At 34.1% G+C, this 19,207-nt stretch overlaps 1 protein-coding gene across 1 annotated transcript; it reads right to left on the bottom strand.

Moving 5' to 3' along the window:
• Positions 1-76: 76 nt before the first annotated feature.
• On the bottom strand, positions 77-4,641 carry LOC131680166 (uncharacterized protein K02A2.6-like). Its single transcript, XM_058960888.1, has 4 exons — positions 4,197-4,641; positions 2,441-3,003; positions 812-2,361; positions 77-353 (listed from the first exon to the last, which is right to left on the bottom strand). Exons 1-4 carry the CDS (start codon positions 4,639-4,641, stop codon positions 77-79), a joined length of 2,835 nt encoding a protein of 944 aa, XP_058816871.1.
• Positions 4,642-19,207: the final 14,566 nt, after the last annotated feature.

The raw sequence follows: 19,207 nt of genomic DNA, 5'->3' as shown, positions 1-19,207 counted from the left end.
GTTGGAAACCAAACCTTAGCTCCGAGTTGTGCTTTCATGGAGGTACTTCCTTGATGTCCGAGATGGGCCAGATTGATCACTCTCTCAACGCTTTTGGTACAACTATTCTGTCACCCCGTAGAATCAGCTCTCCGAACAAAGACAAGTCCTCCTTGATAGTCGCGGTTTTGTATTCCCTTGAAACCTCTTCCCAATCCGCCGAGTATATCGCTGCTTTGACCTTCTGGAGCTCTTCGTCTACAATTGAGGCTTCTTCCAGCTCTTCCACACTTATAGCACATGGCCGCACTTCTTCTGCTAGCCACGCAATAACATCTGGTTCCGCTTCAGAAATCTCTAGCACCTGGGACAATCTGGATAGTGGGTCAGCTAAATTTTTTCCCCAGGTTCATATTCAACGGTAAAATCGAAACTTAGTAACCGCAAAATCCAGCGCTCGATGCGAGCTGATGGTTTTGATTGCGATTTGTTGAATAAATATGCGAGTGGTTTACAATCCGTCACCAAGGTAAAATGGTAAAATGGATTCCGTATAAATAAATGAACAGCTTTTCCATTGCCCATATTATGGCAAGGCACTCCTTTTCTGTTTGGCAGTATTTCTTTTCGTGATCTGCCAAACTCTTCGAAATGCATGAAACTGTTCTAGGGATGTCGTTCTTCATTTGGACCAGTATGGCGCCTAAACCGTATGGGCTCGCATCTGTAATTAATCGCGTTTCGTCCTTCGGGTCAAAATAACCTAAAGATTCAACCTTTCCCAAGATTGATTTAATAGCTTTTAATTCTTGGTGCTGCTCTTCCCCCCCACACAAAAGAACTCTCTTTCAGCAGCAAGGATCGCATGTGACGGGTAATCGAAGCTAGGTTGGGAACAAATTTTCCGACAAAGTTGATCAACCCTAAAAGAGATCTCAGTTCTGTCATTGAGCTGGGAGGTTGTAAATCCAGAATTGCTCTGATTTTCTCGTCCGTAGGTCTGATGACCTCTGTTGAAACGTGATGACCCAGAAAAATTACTTCTCTTACTCCAAACTGAGATTTTTGCTCGTTGACCTTCATGTTCATCTGTTGTAAACGATCCAGAACTTCTTTTAGTGTTTGGTCATGTTCCTCATCAGTTGCTCCGTAGATCAGTAGATCATCCATGTATACTATCAATCCATTAATACCTCTAAAAAGATTTTCCATCTCCCTTTGGAATAGTTCGGGAGCCGACTTTATACCAAACATAAGTCGGCAAAATCTGTATACCCCGCTTCTTGCGACAAATGTGGTAACGTTTCGGCTCTCCCGATCCAGTTCGAAATGATAATACGCCGTTTCCAAATCAATTTTCGACAGTTTTGATACTTTTCGAACGGACGCTATCGCCGCGTCAATATTTGGTATTGGGTAGTTCTCTCGTCGTACAGCCCTATTTACCGCTCTCATATCCACGCACATGCGAAGCCGTCCGTTGCTTTTCCGGATTGGTACCAAAGGTGAAACCCACGTCAATGGGCCCTCGGCTCGTTCGATGATGTTCTTTTGAAGAAGTTCTTGAATTTCGGTTTCGACATCTGCCTCCATTGCGATGGGGAATCTCCGGGCAGCTTGTGCAATTGGCTGAACGTTTCCATCAACCTGTATTTTCAGTGTCACGTTCGGTACCTTTGGAAATTCCGAAAGATTATCGACGGGATTTTCTTGGCTTATTTGGTTTATGTTATAACCGATTTTGAGCACTCCCAATGCAAATGCTGTGCTTTTACTAAGCAGATTCGTTTGACCTAGAGGAGCAACAAGAATGTGTGACCAAATCCCTGAGTCAGCTCCTGGTATCATGATTTCCGCCTCGAAAACATGGCTGAACGCAATATTTTCGTCAGAAGCGAAAGGTTTTAGTCTCATATCATCACGATCGGGAATCCTTTCATTCAAGATATGTGCTTTGTTATTCTTGATAAACTCAAAGGTTTGAGCGTTGATTATATTTGCCGGCGACCCCGAATCAATTAACAAAGCCACCTCAACTCCTCCAATTTTCATATGAAGCACTTCGTTAAGTTCTTTATCCTCAACGAAAAACACCGCTTTGTTATTCTCGTGATTCTCTGTAATAGCGAGCACTCGTTTGGGTTGAGCCGATGGTTTGTGGAAATCAGTTTCGTTTTTCTTCCTTTTACGACAGCACACTTTAAAATGGCCCTTAGTACCGCAATTAAAACAAGCAAAGTCCCTGGCCGCACATTTCTCCGTTTCTCTGGCAAAATGGCCATATCTATTACAGTTATAGCACTTCTTAGAACTTTTCTGATCACTGTTTGGAGCTCTCGATTTCTGGTCTGTTATTCGTTGGACAATCGGCATTTCACATATCTGTTATTAATTTTATAATATAATAAGAAGATAAATAAAAATAGTACTTACTGATTCGTCATGTGTTCTAATTATTTACCGTTGTTGGATGTCTCTCGTATTGCCTGGTTTGCCTCTGCACTTCTTCGAGGGTTTTGCCGAGAGTAATCAAATCGCGTAATGTTGTATCCTCTGTCAGCAGACGTTTCCTCAGGTCAGATGATTTGCATCCTTCGATTATCTGATCCACAATCATGTCGTCGATATCAGTGAAAGCACACCGATTTGCTTGATCCTGCACCCTGAACACATATTCTTCAAAAGGCTCCAGCTCTTCTTGCTTCATTGCTCGCAGGAGGTGTCTTTCGAAACGTTTTTTTGATTGTGGCGCAAAATATTTCTCAAGCGACATAATTCCTGAATCATATTTGACTAGCACAAGTTCTCCACTACCATCAACTGCGGGTGTTTGCACTTCCCATCTGAACACTTTATCATAGTAAGATTGTAGCTCAAGGCCACCCAGCACCAGTAAGAGATCATATTTTTCCGTATCTTCTTGAATCGAATTAGCTTTGAGAAACCTCTCAAACGCTCTTTTCCATTTAAGCCAATCGCCTCTGGGATCACTACTGATTTTGAACGGTGGCATTGCCGATGCATCTGAAACAATCACATTTTCAAAGGAAATCACTAAATTACACAAAGAAATTTTTTTCAATGCCGTGTGATATGCGGTTCTTAATTATCTCTTATGTATGCACTTATATCCATTTTTTCCAAGCACTGTCAGACTGATCATCCTTAGTCTGGATAATCAAGTATCCCATGTCATAACCATGGGATGCACATATATATACATCTCAACATCACTGCACGAAGCATAATTTCCTAAATCTCTTATCTTTTCTCTTCAGCATAACCCAGTACGTAGCGTACCCCGCACCTTGCAGGGCACTAGACATGTCCTGCACGAAGCAACTCTGCACGATCTAAACGTTGCACGAAGAAAGCTGCACGAAGCATACCTTGTACGAAGGGCATTCAGTGTAAAGCAATCTCTGCACAAAGCACACTTTGCACGAAGCAAACTTTTGTAAATTAAACTGTATCCCTGCATATAGCACAACCTAGCACGTAGCATAACCTAGCACGTAGCACACCGCGGCACAAAGACCTCTTCACAGAAATAATATTTTCCGCAACTCATGCTATTGAACTAATAATTTCAATCAAAGGATCGTTTGTTACGAAGCAACACTCATGTTGAATACACATTACTTTTCCAGTGCTTTTTTCTATGCCATCGTATAATTCTTAGCTTCTTTCTTCTCCGCATTAATTATTTTTTATATTGAACATCCCACTAGTCAGTTGACCAGCGATGAATAAAAAAAATAAATTCGCAAGTATTTTCGACGGCCATCTTTTTCACTATTCATTCTATTTTTCTTTTCCATTTGCACGCCATTTTGTTTTACTATAGGACGCTTCGTTTGTTCCGCATTGCCATTAATTTCAGTAATCTAATTAGTTAAAACTTTTTTATTCTAGCATGGCGCGGCACTAGATAGTTTTTTTTTTATAATGTGGTTAATTTTGCACTAAGCACAGTTTTCACCCACCGATTTTCATCCTCGTCGCCATTGTAACTCCAGTCCGTCGCGCCTGATCACTGTGCAGCACGCCTCGCTTACTCGACCACGACCGATCACCGTAACCGTCTGAATCCAACTGTCTCGTCGTACACACTCTATCACTGTCGAATGTGTTTTCTCTCTTCATCCAACACGTCAAGTAGACCGTCACTGAAACTCAGAGGATTATCTCTTTTCTCATGTATGCGTCAATCTAACCGTTACAAGATGCACACTCTAAGATGGCATATATTTCTGCAAGGAAAACAGTTGTCCATCTTCCCATTGGTATCGAGACATCAAGCCCAGGACCAGTCACTCCAGCTCCAGTGCTATCGTTCATTTTTGATCCATCTGTGTAGAAATTAATTGATCCTGGTAGAATATTTGAGCCTCCTATCTCCCAAGTTCGACGGTCCATTTCAACCACTTGGTACGGTATGTCTAGGTTTAGGCTTTTTTCCATCCAGTCTTCATTCATTGCTACTAATGGATTCATGAAGAAATCTTTCAGTATACTCAGATGCCCAAAAAGATTGCCTTCAAGAAAATTATTGTTTCTTCGCAGCCTTAGTGCACTCTTTTTGGCTTCCATTTGCACGTATTGATGCAGTGGAAGCTTATTAAGAGCTGCGTCTATGGCCTTTGTTGGTGTACTATACATTGCTCCTGTTATGGCCGTGCAGGCCAAGCGTTGTAATTTGTCTAATTTTTTCCGGGCCGTACATTGCTTTGTTTTCGGCCACCATACTAGTGCAGCATACACATCATTTTAGGTTTAAGCCCTCACTTTTTTCCAAAAGTTTTCTTACTTATCCAGAGAGCATTTGTGGCTTTGCATATTACCTGCTCTAAGTGTAAGTTCCAGTTAAGTTTCTCATCTAGAATGACTCCTAAATATTTTGTACTTGACGAATATTTTAGGATAGATCCATTAATTGTCAGACTTTTGAGCGTCACTTTTCTTCTGCGAGTAAACGGAACCAAATCTGCTTTAGAGGGGTTTATGTTTAACCCTTCTCCTTGGCACCACTGGAAAGTGCAGTTCAATGCAGATTGCATTCGATCTGTGATGATGTCGTCGAACTTCCCACGAATTATTATGACCACGTCGTCAGCAAATAGCCAACTTCAAAGCCTTTTTCCGCAAGTTTATTGAGTAGATCGTCTACAATAAGCGACCATAGCAAGGGCGACAATACACCTCCTTGAGGACATCCCTTAGTGGTCGTTATTGTTATGGACGATTCCCCCAATTCAGCAGATACTTTTCTGTTATTCAGCATTTCCATGATCCAGACTTTAATGCAAGGATCAAAGTTTCTTTTCTCCATTGATTTTTTTATCGATTTGTAAGATGCGTTATCGAAAGCACCTTCTATATCAAGAAATGCTACTAGAGCAATTTCTTTTTTCTCGAGAGTACTCTCTATTTTGGTTACTAATTTATGTAGAGCTGTGACAGTAGATTTATTTGATTGGTATGCAAATTGAGATTTACTAAGGGGATTTAGTTGTAAATATTTTGATTTTATGTGTTCGTCAATTATCTTTTCCATGACTTTAAGCACGGTAGATGTTAGGCTTATTGGTCTAAAAGATTTTGGGTTTGTTTTGTCTTTTTTGCTTGCTTTAGGAATGAAGACAACGCGAACTTGGTTCCATATTTTTGGTATGTGACCAAGTTTTAAACTTGCTTCGAAAATTGTTGTTAAGGAATCAAGCAATGCGTCTCCACCCCTTTGTAGAAGTGCAGGAAAAATACCATCCCTTCCAGGAGATTTGAACGGTTCAAAGGAATTCACGGCCCATTCAAGATTTCTTAACAAGATGAATATTTTTGGCGGAGTTCGGACCCCTCGAACTCTCCTCCTGGATCCGCCACTGGTTTCAAGTGTTTTATCGTCGACACATAGCATCCCAAGTTCGTGGCTGTCGAACCATTGTATGTATGTGCAAACGTACTGAGTATGTAATATACATTTTCATCATCGTATTGAACATAACCAGCCATAGAATCGTAGTTTGCACAAATGAGAAAGGCACAATTGCACCACTAGGCGGATTAAAACAGGTTTTTTAGCATTGGAAATGCTTTACTCTACTATATGGGGCTGGGGTTAGGTGTAAAACTAAAGTCTGATTTCGAACTAGGTCACGAAAATGTGGCAGATTTTAATCGACTGTAGTGCTGTTAATTGTTGACGGATTTGCGTCATTTAAATACTAATCGATTCAAAGAAGTCCAATTTAAAAATTGGTTGCAACTATAAATAGGGATCTTTAATTTGGAAAAATTGTGCCAGTTTTTCGTATTTATTGATAGCAGGTGTCCTTACGAGTGCACTCATATCATTCTTAAACCTTAATTATTCTTTTTTGATTTTTAAATTAAAAAGATGGGTGGGTAATGCCTAGGACATAACCGGAGTGTCGTGACTACTCGTTTGACTTGTAATTCAAATCGAATGATACTCAATAAAATATGTGGGAATGTTTCAAGTTATTCTTTATAATAATTATGGTGGTTTTGAAAACAACCTTTGTTGTTGGCGTCTGCGTTGATAAGGGATGCGCTGGATTCTAAGCTCGTTGAGACATTCATTCATGAAATGAACAATTTTCTTGCTTTGAAATATCAATGTTAAAATCTCTCGAAACAACCATCGGAATCTTTTCCGTACAGAAATGAATACGCTTAGCGAAAAAACTAGGGGCGGGTAATGTCCGGGACATAACCGCGATGCTCATATTCTTAAAATTCTGCTTGTATCTCTTTCAAATGGCTAAATTTTACTCATTAAGTTCGATTCACCGGGCTCAGCAAAATTTTCCTGGGGATCCCGTTCGTTAGTATATTCAGCAAAACAATTTTATTACCGAGTTCTCCGCGTTGAATACAGGTCAATAATTTCATATAATGATTTCAACATGCAGACAATGTACATGTATGACAGGTGGGAGTGTTCTGAAGTGGTTTTAGTGGAGGTAACAACATAAAATCATGTATTGGACATTTTACAATGATTCTCCTTAACCCTGCAAAACCACGTGGTTGGCAGCAGAGGGTTAAGTTGTTTGGAAGAGATGACAGTTAATAACTTTTCGAGGCTGCGACTGTCATACTTAATGTAATAAGAAAAAAACTAATTTTTGAATATCGACAAATGTTCACACCTCTACCAACTTGTGCTCATCGCAGCTGTCAATTCTAAATAATTATCCATATGTCAACTTTTGAAATGGTTCGCTCTCTCGGTTAATTTTTTCCATTCAAGAGAAAATAACTTTCAAGCTGTCAAATTTTAACTAAACGTTAAAAAAATCGCCAAATGGTTCACAGCCTTAGAAAAGTTGGAAGCACACCATACCCACAGTCTATAGAGAAGAGTTGCTCAAAGAATGAAGTCAAAAAAGCCTACCTATCGAGCACAATTGGAATCCATCTCTGATACCTCTGCAGCAAAGTTGGATTCTAATTTTGCTCGATAGGTAGACTTTTTTCGGCTTCACTTTCTGCACACTTGTTGCGCGCACCCCTCGTGCGACCACGCACCTTGTATCCAGAAACCTTGACCTGACGAATAGGGATGAAAGACGACAAATGTCATCGGACGAGGAAGCAAACGTTGTCTGCAGTGTCATTTCCTTGAGTCCGCCTGCTGAGTTTACACGAGGTTTTTTGGTAACGCCAATTAGTTTGGAATTTAGTCTATATATTTCTAATCGTTCGACCAAGTTCGATCACTGATATCGCTATATTTAAACTTTATAATCAAGGTAATAATATTTGTAATTCATTGAAGATTCAAAACTAATATCCCAGCAAACCAGCAATCGTATATGAAAGTTTACAATAAATTACAAATAATGACAGACTAAATCAAAATTACAAATAGTGCAAGCAAAAATTATGTTTTGTTGTAAAAAGTTCACATAAAATGCAAATCTATTATCGAAATACAATGTTGACTTGAAGTTATTTATTAGTCCACTACAACTTAAAACAAAATTGTTAATTCGGAATATTAATGACAATTTTGAAACATTGAATAAGAATCAATTTGCAATTTGATTAAACTGCAAAATCGTTCAAAAAATGTTCACCTCTTTATAGCTCTTCACAAATTCTCTGCAAAACTCGTTCAATATTTGAGCAGTAAAAATGTACGCATTACTTATTAACTCTCCGGATGTCGCGTAAATGTCCCATTGAGCGAGCAACCGCTGGTGCGCTAAGACGATTTCGCTAGCTTTTCAGAGCACTTTCGGACTTCCGGAAAGTTAAAGAATGTCGGTTGTGATTTGACAGGTATAGAAGGTATCATTAGAGTTCCATATTTAGATTGGATTATGGTATTTCTAGATCGTAATCACAAAGAGATAAAAATGATTAAAAATAAACGTTGCTTGACAGTGTATAGATAGATGAGTACATAGCGGATATGCTGGGGATACGAAGTTCTCAGGTTCGAAACTGGAAGTAAATGGTAGCAGGTAATTTTAATAATTAATTCCAACCTCACCCATGAAAAACATCTATCAGTGTGGTTGGGCGTAAGTGTCTAATAGAGAATTATGGAAATTTCATCCTGATTTTTTATTTGCATAATACTCTTTGTTATCACATTCTATATGAATGCAACTCACTTTATAAATCATTGAGGACATTAAGCTGTATAAACCTTCATGTGTTATTGTAAAGTTGATTATATATAAACTCAAAATGAAAAACTAGATGATTGTATAATGCTTCTGATGAGATCAAAATTCGTCGTAAATCACAAGGTTCTACTATACCGATTTGTTGTACGTATAGGGCCTCCACTTTCGTTCACATAGAAGGGATCTGTGCATTTTATACAATCAATTTATATCGTTTAAGAGTATAGTTAATCAAATTGTAACTTACTAAAGTGAATCAAAATGTTGGCTGGGATTGTATTAAGTTCAGGATTGCGAGTAGTTGTGGTTAGCTTTGTCTGCGTTCGATAATCGCGCTATATCGGCCTGAAAGCTAAGGATATTTTTCCTTCACGTTATCCCAGGCTTCTCCCGTTCCGGACAACGAGAGATAGAGACCTACAAAACGTAAGTCCTTCGCAATTGCAAAGATAAATAATTAAAATTCCTATTATGAATTTGCAGGAGATTTTAATTCGAGTGAATAAAGAATTTAAAATAACGGAACCCGTTTCTCTGTCGCTGGCACAACAACACTCTTTGCGTACCTTTATACGGCCTTTGACCATACCCTAGTCTTTTCGCTAAAAGTGAATAAATTTTGTCGAATTTTGGATTGCTGGAAGTTTCAGCAATCCAAAATACTGAAAGCTAAGAGACACAATTTTAATCCATATGCTCTATGCTGAAAAATAAATGTTTAAGATGGTCAGATTGGCAGTGCAATTATCGAATTTTCAGTAAGCTCTAATATATTTGATAACATACAAATATGTTTCATTAATAATTTGTAACATTTATAACTCTCCCAAAAAAATTTAAGCCATCCAGACAATTCCAGATTTTAAAAAAAAAAATTAGATTTTTGGAAAAACACTTGGCATCCTTGATCCGGATAATGCTCAGTATGACAGGTGAACTTTTTGGTATGGAAGCTTTTCTGAAAAAGAGCTTTTCGGTAGGTGGCGTATATAAGCTTTTCGATTGGTAGAACATACTTTCGTCATCTGGTACCTATAATGAAATCTAGTTGGCACGTCGAGCGGATAAGTTTTAGTTTTCAGAGCCAATTTCTTGTAAGATTTTAGTTTCGTATACTCACCACCAGGTTGCGGATACTATGCAATATGGCTGGTGAACTTTTTGGTTTGCTAGCTTTTCTGAAGAGGAGCTTTTTGGTAGGTAGAGTGCCAGTAGAGAGCTTTTTGTTCGATGAACTCTGTACGTCTGGCATATAATTTGGAAAAATCATAAAAAATATAAAAATTAGTTTACGCAACATGATGTACTACTTGATTTGTAGAGGAAATCAGTGGCTACAAGTATTACCATATGTCATTACAGTTCTTGTTGGCATTTTTTTGGAAATCACACTTTTTGGTCAAAGCTTCTGTATTATTGGCATATGGTAGAAATCTTTAAAAACTTACAAAAAATATAAAAATTAATTTACGCAACATTACGTACTACTGGTTTTGTAGAGGAAATCAGTGGCTACAAGTATTACCATATGTCATTACAATTCTCGTTGGCAATTTTTTGCAATTTACATTCTTCTCCAGAATCCGGATAATGTTCAGTATGGCAGGTGAACTTTTTGGTATGGAAGCTTTTCTGAAAACGAGTTTTTTGGTAGGTGGAATATATAAGCTTTTTGGTTGGAAGAAAATATTTGCACGTGGTGGAGATAATTTGGAAAAATCATAAAAAATATAAAAATTAATTTACGCAACATTACGTACTACTGGTTTTGTAGAGGAAATCAGTGGCTACAAGTATTACTATATGTCATTACAATTCTCGTTGGCAATTTTTTGGAAATAACACTTTTTGGTCAAAGCTTTTGTATTATTGGCATATGGTAGAAATCTTTAAAAAATTACAAAAAATATAAATATTAATTCACGCAACATTACGTACTACTGGTTTTGTAGAGGAAATCAGTGGCTACAAGTATTACTATATGTCATTACAATTCTCGTTGGCAATTTTTTGGAATTTACATTCTTCTCCAGAATCCGGATAATGTTTAGTATGGCAGGTGAACTTTTTGGTACGGAAGCTTTTCTGAAAACGAGCTTTTTGGTAGGTGGAATATATAAGCTTTTTGGTTGGAAGAAAATATTTGCACGTGGTGGAGATAATTTGGAAAAATCATAAAATATATAAAAAATAATTTACGCAACATTACGTACTACTGGTTTTGTAGAGGAAATCAGTGGCTACAAGTATTGCTATATGTCATTACAATTCTCGTTGGCAATTTTTTGGAAATCACACTTTTTGGTCAAAGCTTCTGTATTATTGGCATATGGTAGAAATCTTTAAAAAATTACAAAAAATATAAAAATTAATTTACGCAACATTACGTACTACTGGTTTTGTAGAGGAAATCAGTGGCTACAAGTATTACTATATGTCATTACAATTCTCGTTGGCAATTTTTTGGAAATCACACTTTTTGGTCAAAGCTTCTGTATTATTGGCATATGGTAGAAAGTTTTAAAAAATTATAAAAAATATAAAACATAATTTACGCAACATTACGTACTACTGGTTTTCTAGAGGAAATCAGTGGCTACAAGTATTACTATATGTCATTACAATTCTCGTTGGCAATTTTTTGGAAATCACACTTTTTGGTCAAAGCTTCTGTATTATTGGCATATGGTAGAAAATTTTAAAAAAATACAAAAAATATAAAAATTAATTTACGCAACATTACGTACTACTGGTTTTGTAGAGGAAATCAGTGGCTACAAGTATTACTATATGTCATTACAATTCTCGTTGGCAATTTTATGGAAATCACACTTTTTGGTCAAAGCTTCTGTATTATTGGCATATGGCAAATTTTTTTAAACAATTACAAAAAATATAAAAATTAATTTACGCAACATTACGTACTACTGGTTTTGTAGAGGAAATCAGTGGCTACAAGTATTGCTATATGTCATTACAATTCTCGTTGGCAATTTTTTGGAAATCACACTTTTTGGTCAAAGCTTCTGTATTATTGGCACATGGTAGAAATCTTTAAAAAATTACAAAAATATAAAAATTAATTTACGCAACATTACGTACTACTGGTTTTGTAGAGGAAATCAGTGGCTACAAGTATTACTATATGTCATTACAATTCTCGTTGGCAATTTTTTGGAATTTACATTCTTCTCCAGAATCCGGATAATGTTCAGTATGGCAGGTGAACTTTTTGGTATGGAAGCTTTTCTGAAAACGAGCTTTTTGGTAGGTGGAATATATAAGCTTTTTGGTTGGAAGAAAATATTTGCACGTGGTGGAGATAATTTGGAAAAATCATAAAAAATATAAAAAATAATTTACGCAACATTACGTACTACTGGTTTTGTAGAGGAAATCAGTGGCTACAAGTATTGTTATATGTCATTACAATTCTCGCTGGCAATTTTTTGGAAATAACACTTTTTGGTCAAAGCTTTTGTATTATTGGCATATGGTAGAAAATTTTAAAAAATTACAAAAAATATAAAAATTAATTTACGCAACATTACGTACTACTGGTTTTGTAGAGGAAATCAGTGGCTACAAGTATTGCTATATGTCATTACAATTCTCGTTGGCATTTTTTTGGAAATCACACTTTTTGGTCAAAGCTTCTGTATTATTGGCATATGAAATTTTTTTTAAAAATTACAAAAAAATATATAAATTAATTTACGCAACATTACGTACTACTGGTTTTGTAGAGGAAATCAGTGGCTACAAGTATTGCTATATGTCATTACAATTCTCGTTGGCATTTTTTTGGAAATCACACTTTATGGTCAAAGCTTCTGTATTATTGGCATATGGTAATTTTTTTAAAAAAATTGCAAAAAAATATAAAAATTAATTTACGCAACATTACGTACTACTGGTTTTGCAGAGAAAATCAGTGGCTACAAGTATTACTATATGCCATTACAATTCTCGTTGGCAATTTTTTGGAAATCACACTTTTTGGTCAAAGCTTCTGTATTATTGGCATATGGTAGAAAGTTTTAAAAAATTATAAAAAATATAAAAAATAATTTACGCAACATTACGTACTACTGGTTTTGTAGAGGAAATCAGTGGCTACAAGTATTACTATATGTCATTACAATTCTCGTTGGCAATTTTATGGAAATCACACTTTTTGGTCAAAGCTTCTGTATTATTGGCATATGGCAAATTTTTTTAAAAAATTACAAAAAATATAAAAATTAATTTACGCAACATTACGTACTACTGGTTTTGTAGAGGAAATCAGTGGCTACAAGTATTACTATATGTCATTACAATTCTCGTTGGCAATTTTATGGAAATCACACTTTTTGGTCAAAGCTTCTGTATTATTGGCATATGGTAGAAAGTTTTAAAAAATTATAAAAAATAATTTACGCAACATTACGTACTACTGGTTTTGTTGAGGAAATCAGTGGCTACAAGTATTACTATATGTCATTACAATTCTCGTTGGCAATTTTATGGAAATCACACTTTTTGGTCAAAGCTTCTGTATTATTGGCATATGGCAGAAAATTTTAAAAAAATACAAAAAATATAAAAATTAATTTACGCAACATTACGTACTACTGGTTTTGTAGAGGAAATCAGTGGCTACAAGTATTACTATATGTCATTACAATTCTCGTTGGCAATTTTTTGGAATTTACATTCTTCTCCAGAATCCGGATAATGTTCAGTATGGCAGGTGAACTTTTTGGTATGGAAGCTTTCCTGAAAACGACCTTTTTGGTAGGTGGAATATATATGCTTTTAGGTTGGAAGAAAATATTTGCACGTGGTGGAGATAATTTGGAAAAATCATAAAAAATATAAAAATTAATTTACGCAACATTAGGTACTACTGGTTTTGTAGAGAAAATCAGTGGCTACAAGTATTACTATATGTCATTACAATTCTCGTTGGTAATTTTTTGGAAATAACACTTTTTGGTCAAAGCTTTTGTATTATTGGCATATGGTAGAAAATTTTAAAAAATTACAAAAAATATAAAAAATAATTTACGCAACATTACGTACTACTGGTTTTGTAGAGGAAATCAGTGGCTACAAGTATTACTATATGTCATTACAATTCTCGTTGGCATTTTTTTGGAAATCACACTTTTTGGTCAAAGCTTCTGTATTGTTGGCATATGAATTTTTTTTTTTTAAATTACAAAAAAATATATAAATTAATTTACGCAACATTACGTACTACTGGTTTTGTAGAGGAAATCAGTGGTTACAAGTATTGCTATATGTCATTACAATTCTCGTTGGCAATTTTTTGGAATTTACATTCTTCTCCAGAATCCGGATAATGTTCAGTATGGCAGGTGAACTTTTTGGTATGGAAGCTTTTCTGAAAACGAGCTTTTTGGTAGGTGGAATATATAAGCTTTTTGGTTGGAAGAAAATATTTGCACGTGGTGGAGATAATTTGGAAAAATCATAAAAAATATAAAAAATAATTTACGCAACATTACGTACTACTGGTTTTGTTGAGGAAATCAGTGGCTACAAGTATTGCTATATGTCATTACAATTCTCGCAGGCAATTTTTTGGAAATAACACTTTTTGGTCAAAGCTTTTGTATTATTGGCATATGGTAGAAAATTTTAAAAAATTACAAAAAATATAAAAATTAATTTACGCAACATTACGTACTACTGGTTTTGTAGAGGAAATCAGTGGCTACAAGTATTACTATATGTCATTACAATTCTCGTTGGCATTTTTTTGGAAATCACACTTTTTGGTCAAAGCCTCTGTATATTGGCATATGAATTTTTTTTAAAATATACAAAAAAATATATAAATTAATTTACGCAACATTACGTACTACTGGTTTTGTAGAGGAAATCAGTGGCTACAAGTATTGCTATATGTCATTACAATTCTCGTTGGCATTTTTTTGGAAATCACACTTTTTGGTCAAAGCTTCTGTATTATTGGCATATGGTAATTTTTTTAAAAAAATTGCAAAAAAATATAAAAATTAATTTACGCAACATTACGTACTACTGGTTTTGTAGAGGAAATCAGTGGCTACAAGTATTACTATATGTCATTACAATTCTCGTTGGCAATTTTTTGGAAATCACACTTTTTGGTCAAAGCTTCTGTATTATTGGCATATGGTAGAAAGTTTTAAAAAATTATAAAAAATATAAAAAATAATTTACGCAACATTACGTACTACTGGTTTTTTAGAGGAAATCAGTGGCTACAAGTATTACTATATGTCATTACAATTCTCGTTGGCAATTTTTTGGAAATAACACTTTTTGGTCAAAGCTTTTGTATTATTGGCATATGGTAGAAATCTTTAAAAAATTACAAAAAATATAAAAATTAATTCACGCAACATTACGTACTACTGGTTTTGTAAAGGAAATCAGTGGCTACAAGTATTACTATATGTCATTACAATTCTCGTTGGCAATTTTTTGGAATTTACATTCTTCTCCAGAATCCGGATAATGTTCAGTATGGCAGGTGAACTTTTTGGTATGGAAGCTTTTCTGAAAACGAGCTTTTTGGTAGGTGGAATATATAAGCTTTTTGGTTGGAAGAAAATATTTGCACGTGGTGGAGATAATTTGGAAAAATCATAAAAAATATAAAAAATAATTTACGCAACATTACGTACTACTGGTTTTGTAGAGGAAATCAGTGGCTACAAGTATTGCTATATGTCATTACAATTCTCGCTGGCAATTTTTTGGAAATAACACTTTTTGGTCAAAGCTTTTGTATTATTGGCATATGGTAGAAAATTTTAAAAAATTACAAAAAATATAAAAATTAATTTACGCAACATTACGTACTACTGGTTTTGTAGAGGAAATCAGTGGCTACAAGTATTACTATATGTCATTACAATTCTCGTTGGCATTTTTTTGAAATCACACTTTTTGGTCAAAGCTTCTGTATTATTGGCATATGAAATTTTTTTTAAAAATTACAAAAAAATATATAAATTAATTTACGCAACATTACGTACTACTGGTTTTGTAGAGGAAATCAGTGGCTACAAGTATTGCTATATGTCATTACAATTCTCGTTGGCATTTTTTTGGAAATCACACTTTTTGGTCAAAGCTTCTGTATTATTGGCATATGGTAATTTTTTTAAAAAAATTGCAAAAAAATATAAAAATTAATTTACGCAACATTACGTACTACTGGTTTTGTAGAGGAAATCAGTGGCTACAAGTATTGCTATATGTCATTACAATTCTCGTTGGCAATTTTTTGGAAATCACACTTTTTGGTCAAAGCTTCTGTATTATTGGCATATGGTAGAAAGTTTTAAAAAATTATAAAAAATATAAAAAATAATTTACGCAACATTACGTACTACTGGTTTTGTAGAGGAAATCAGTGGCTACAAGTATTACTATATGTCATTACAATTCTCGTTGGCAATTTTATGGAAATCACACTTTTTGGTCAAAGCTTCTGTATTATTGGCATATGGCAAAATTTTTTAAAAAATTACAAAAAATATAAAAATTAATTTACGCAACATTACGTACTACTGGTTTTGTAGAGGAAATCAGTGGCTACAAGTATTACTATATGTCATTACAATTCTCGTTGGCAATTTTTTGGAAATCACACTTTTTGGTCAAAGCTTCTGTATTATTGGCATATGGTAGAAAGTTTTAAAAAATTATAAAAAATATAAAACATAATTTACGCAACATTACGTACTACTGGTTTTGTAGAGGAAATCAGTGGCTACAAGTATTACTATATGTCATTACAATTCTCGTTGGCAATTTTTTGGAAATCACACTTTTTGGTCAAAGCTTCTGTATTATTGGCATATGGTAGAAAATTTTAAAAAAATACAAAAAATATAAAAATTAATTTACGCAACATTACGTACTACTGGTTTTGTAGAGGAAATCAGTGGCTACAAGTATTACTATATGTCATTACAATTCTCGTTGGCAATTTTATGGAAATCACACTTTTTGGTCAAAGCTTCTGTATTATTGGCATATGGCAAATTTTTTTAAAAAATTACAAAAAATATAAAAATTAATTTACGCAACATTACGTACTACTGGTTTTGTAGAGGAAGTCAGTGGCTACAAGTATTACTATATGTCATTACAATTCTTGTTGGCAATTTTTTGGAAATAACACTTTTTGGTCAAAGCTTTTGTATTATTGGCATATGGTAGAAATCTTTAAAAAATTACAAAAAATATAAAAATTAATTCACGCAACATTACGTACTACTGGTTTTGTAGAGGAAATCAGTGGCTACAAGTATTACTATATGTCATTACAATTCTCGTTGGCAATTTTTTGGAATTTACATTCTTCTCCAGAATCCGGATAATGTTCAGTATGGCAGGTGAACTTTTTGGTATGGAAGCTTTTCTGAAAACGAGCTTTTTGGTAGGTGGAATATATAAGCTTTTTGGTTGGAAGAAAATATTTGCACGTGGTGGAGATAATTTGGAAAAATCATAAAAAATATAAAAAATAATTTACGCAACATTACGTACTACTGGTTTTGTAGAGGAAATCAGTGGCTACAAGTATTGCTATATGTCATTACAATTCTCGCTGGCAATTTTTTGGAAATAACACTTTTTGGTCAAAGCTTTTGTATTATTGGCATATGGTAGAAAATTTTAAAAAATTACAAAAAATATAAAAATTAATTTACGCAACATTACGTACTACTGGTTTTGTAGAGGAAATCAGTGGCTACAAGTATTACTATATGTCATTACAATTCTCGTTGGCATTTTTTTGGAAATAACACTTTTTGGTCAAAGCTTCTGTATTATTGGCATATGAAATTTTTTTTAAAAATTGCAAAAAAAATATATAAATTAATTTACGCAACATTACGTACTACTGGTTTTGTAGAGGAAATCAGTGGCTACAAGTATTGCTATATGTCATTACAATTCTCGTTGGCATTTTTTTGGAAATCACACTTTTTGGTCAAAGCTTCTGTATTATTGGCATATGGTAATTTTTTTAAAAAAATTGCAAAAAAATATAAAAATTAATTTACGCAACATTACGTACTACTGGTTTTGTAGAGGAAATCAGTGGCTACAAGTATTACTATATGTCATTACAATTCTCGTTGGCAATTTTTTGGAAATCACACTTTTTGGTCAAAGCTTCTGTATTATTGGCATATGGTAGAAAGTTTTAAAAAATTATAAAAAATATAAAAAATAATTTACGCAACATCACGTACTACTGGTTTTGTAGAGGAAATCAGTGGCTACAAGTATTACTATATGTCATTACAATTCTCGTTGGCAATTTTATGGAAATCACACTTTTTGGTCAAAGCTTCTGTATTATTGGCATATGGCAAAATTTTTTAAAAAATTACAAAAAATATAAAAATTAATTTACGCAACATTACGTACTACTGGTTTTGTAGAGGAAATCAGTGGCTACAAGTATTACTATATGTCATTACAATTCTCGTTGGCAATTTTTTGGAAATCACACTTTTTGGTCAAAGCTTCTGTATTATTGGCATATGGTAGAAAGTTTTAAAAAATTATAAAAAATATAAAACATAATTTACGCAACATTACGTACTACTGGTTTTGTAGAGGAAATCAGTGGCTACAAGTATTACTATATGTCATTACAATTCTCGTTGGCATTTTTTTGGAAATCACACTTTTTGGTCAAAGCTTCTGTATTATTGGCATATGAATTTTTTTTTAAAAATTGCAAAAAAATATATAAATTAATTTACGCAACATTACGTACTACTGGTTTTGTAGAGGAAATCAGTGGCTACAAGTATTGCTATATGTCATTACAATTCTCGTTGGCATTTTTTTGGAAATCACACTTTTTGGTCAAAGCTTCTGTATTATTGGCATATGGTAATTTTTTTAAAAAAAATTGCAAAAAAATATAAAAATTAATTTACGCAACATTACGTACTACTGGTTTTGTAGAGGAAATCAGTGGCTACAAGTATTACTATATGTCATTACAATTCTCGTTGGCAATTTTTTGGAAATCACACTTTTTGGTCAAAGCTTCTGTATTATTGGCATATGGTAGAAAGTTTTAAAAAATTATAAAAAATATAAAAAATAATTTACGCAACATTACGTACTACTGGTTTTGTAGAGGAAATCAGTGGCTACAAGTATTACTATATGTCATTACAATTCTCGTTGGCAATTTTATGGAAATCACACTTTTTGGTCAAAGCTTCTGTATTATTGGCATATGGCAAAATTTTTTAAAAAATTACAAAAAATATAAAAATTAATTTACGCAACATTACGTACTACTGGTTTTGTAGAGGAAATCAGTGGCTACAAGTATTACTATATGTCATTACAATTCTCGTTGGCAATTTTTTGGAAATCACACTTTTTGGTCAAAGCTTCTGTATTATTGGCATATGGTAGAAAGTTTTAAAAAATTATAAAAAATATAAAAAATAATTTTTCGCAACATTACGTACGACTGGTTTTGTAGAGGAAATCAGTGGCTACAAGTATTACTATAT

Source organism: Topomyia yanbarensis, chromosome 2 (assembly GCF_030247195.1).
Source record: "Topomyia yanbarensis strain Yona2022 chromosome 2, ASM3024719v1, whole genome shotgun sequence".
NCBI lineage: Eukaryota > Metazoa > Arthropoda > Insecta > Diptera > Culicidae > Topomyia > Topomyia yanbarensis.
Note: the sequence above shows the minus strand (reverse complement) of the source record. Positions and strands in the feature narration are given on the sequence as shown.

Bases quoted from the DNA above. Each gene is read 5' to 3' on its own strand.
- LOC131680166 (XM_058960888.1), bottom strand. From the start codon at position 4,641: ATGTATAGTACACCAACAAAGGCCATAGACGCAGCTCTTAATAAGCTT. The intron at 2,362-2,440 runs GTAAATAATTAG...AATTAATAACAG, and splicing joins ACGAGAGACATCCAACAACG to ATATGTGAAATGCCGATTGT. The intron at 354-811 runs GTGGGGGGGAAG...CCCACTATCCAG, and splicing joins CTGAAAGAGAGTTCTTTTGT to ATTGTCCCAGGTGCTAGAGA.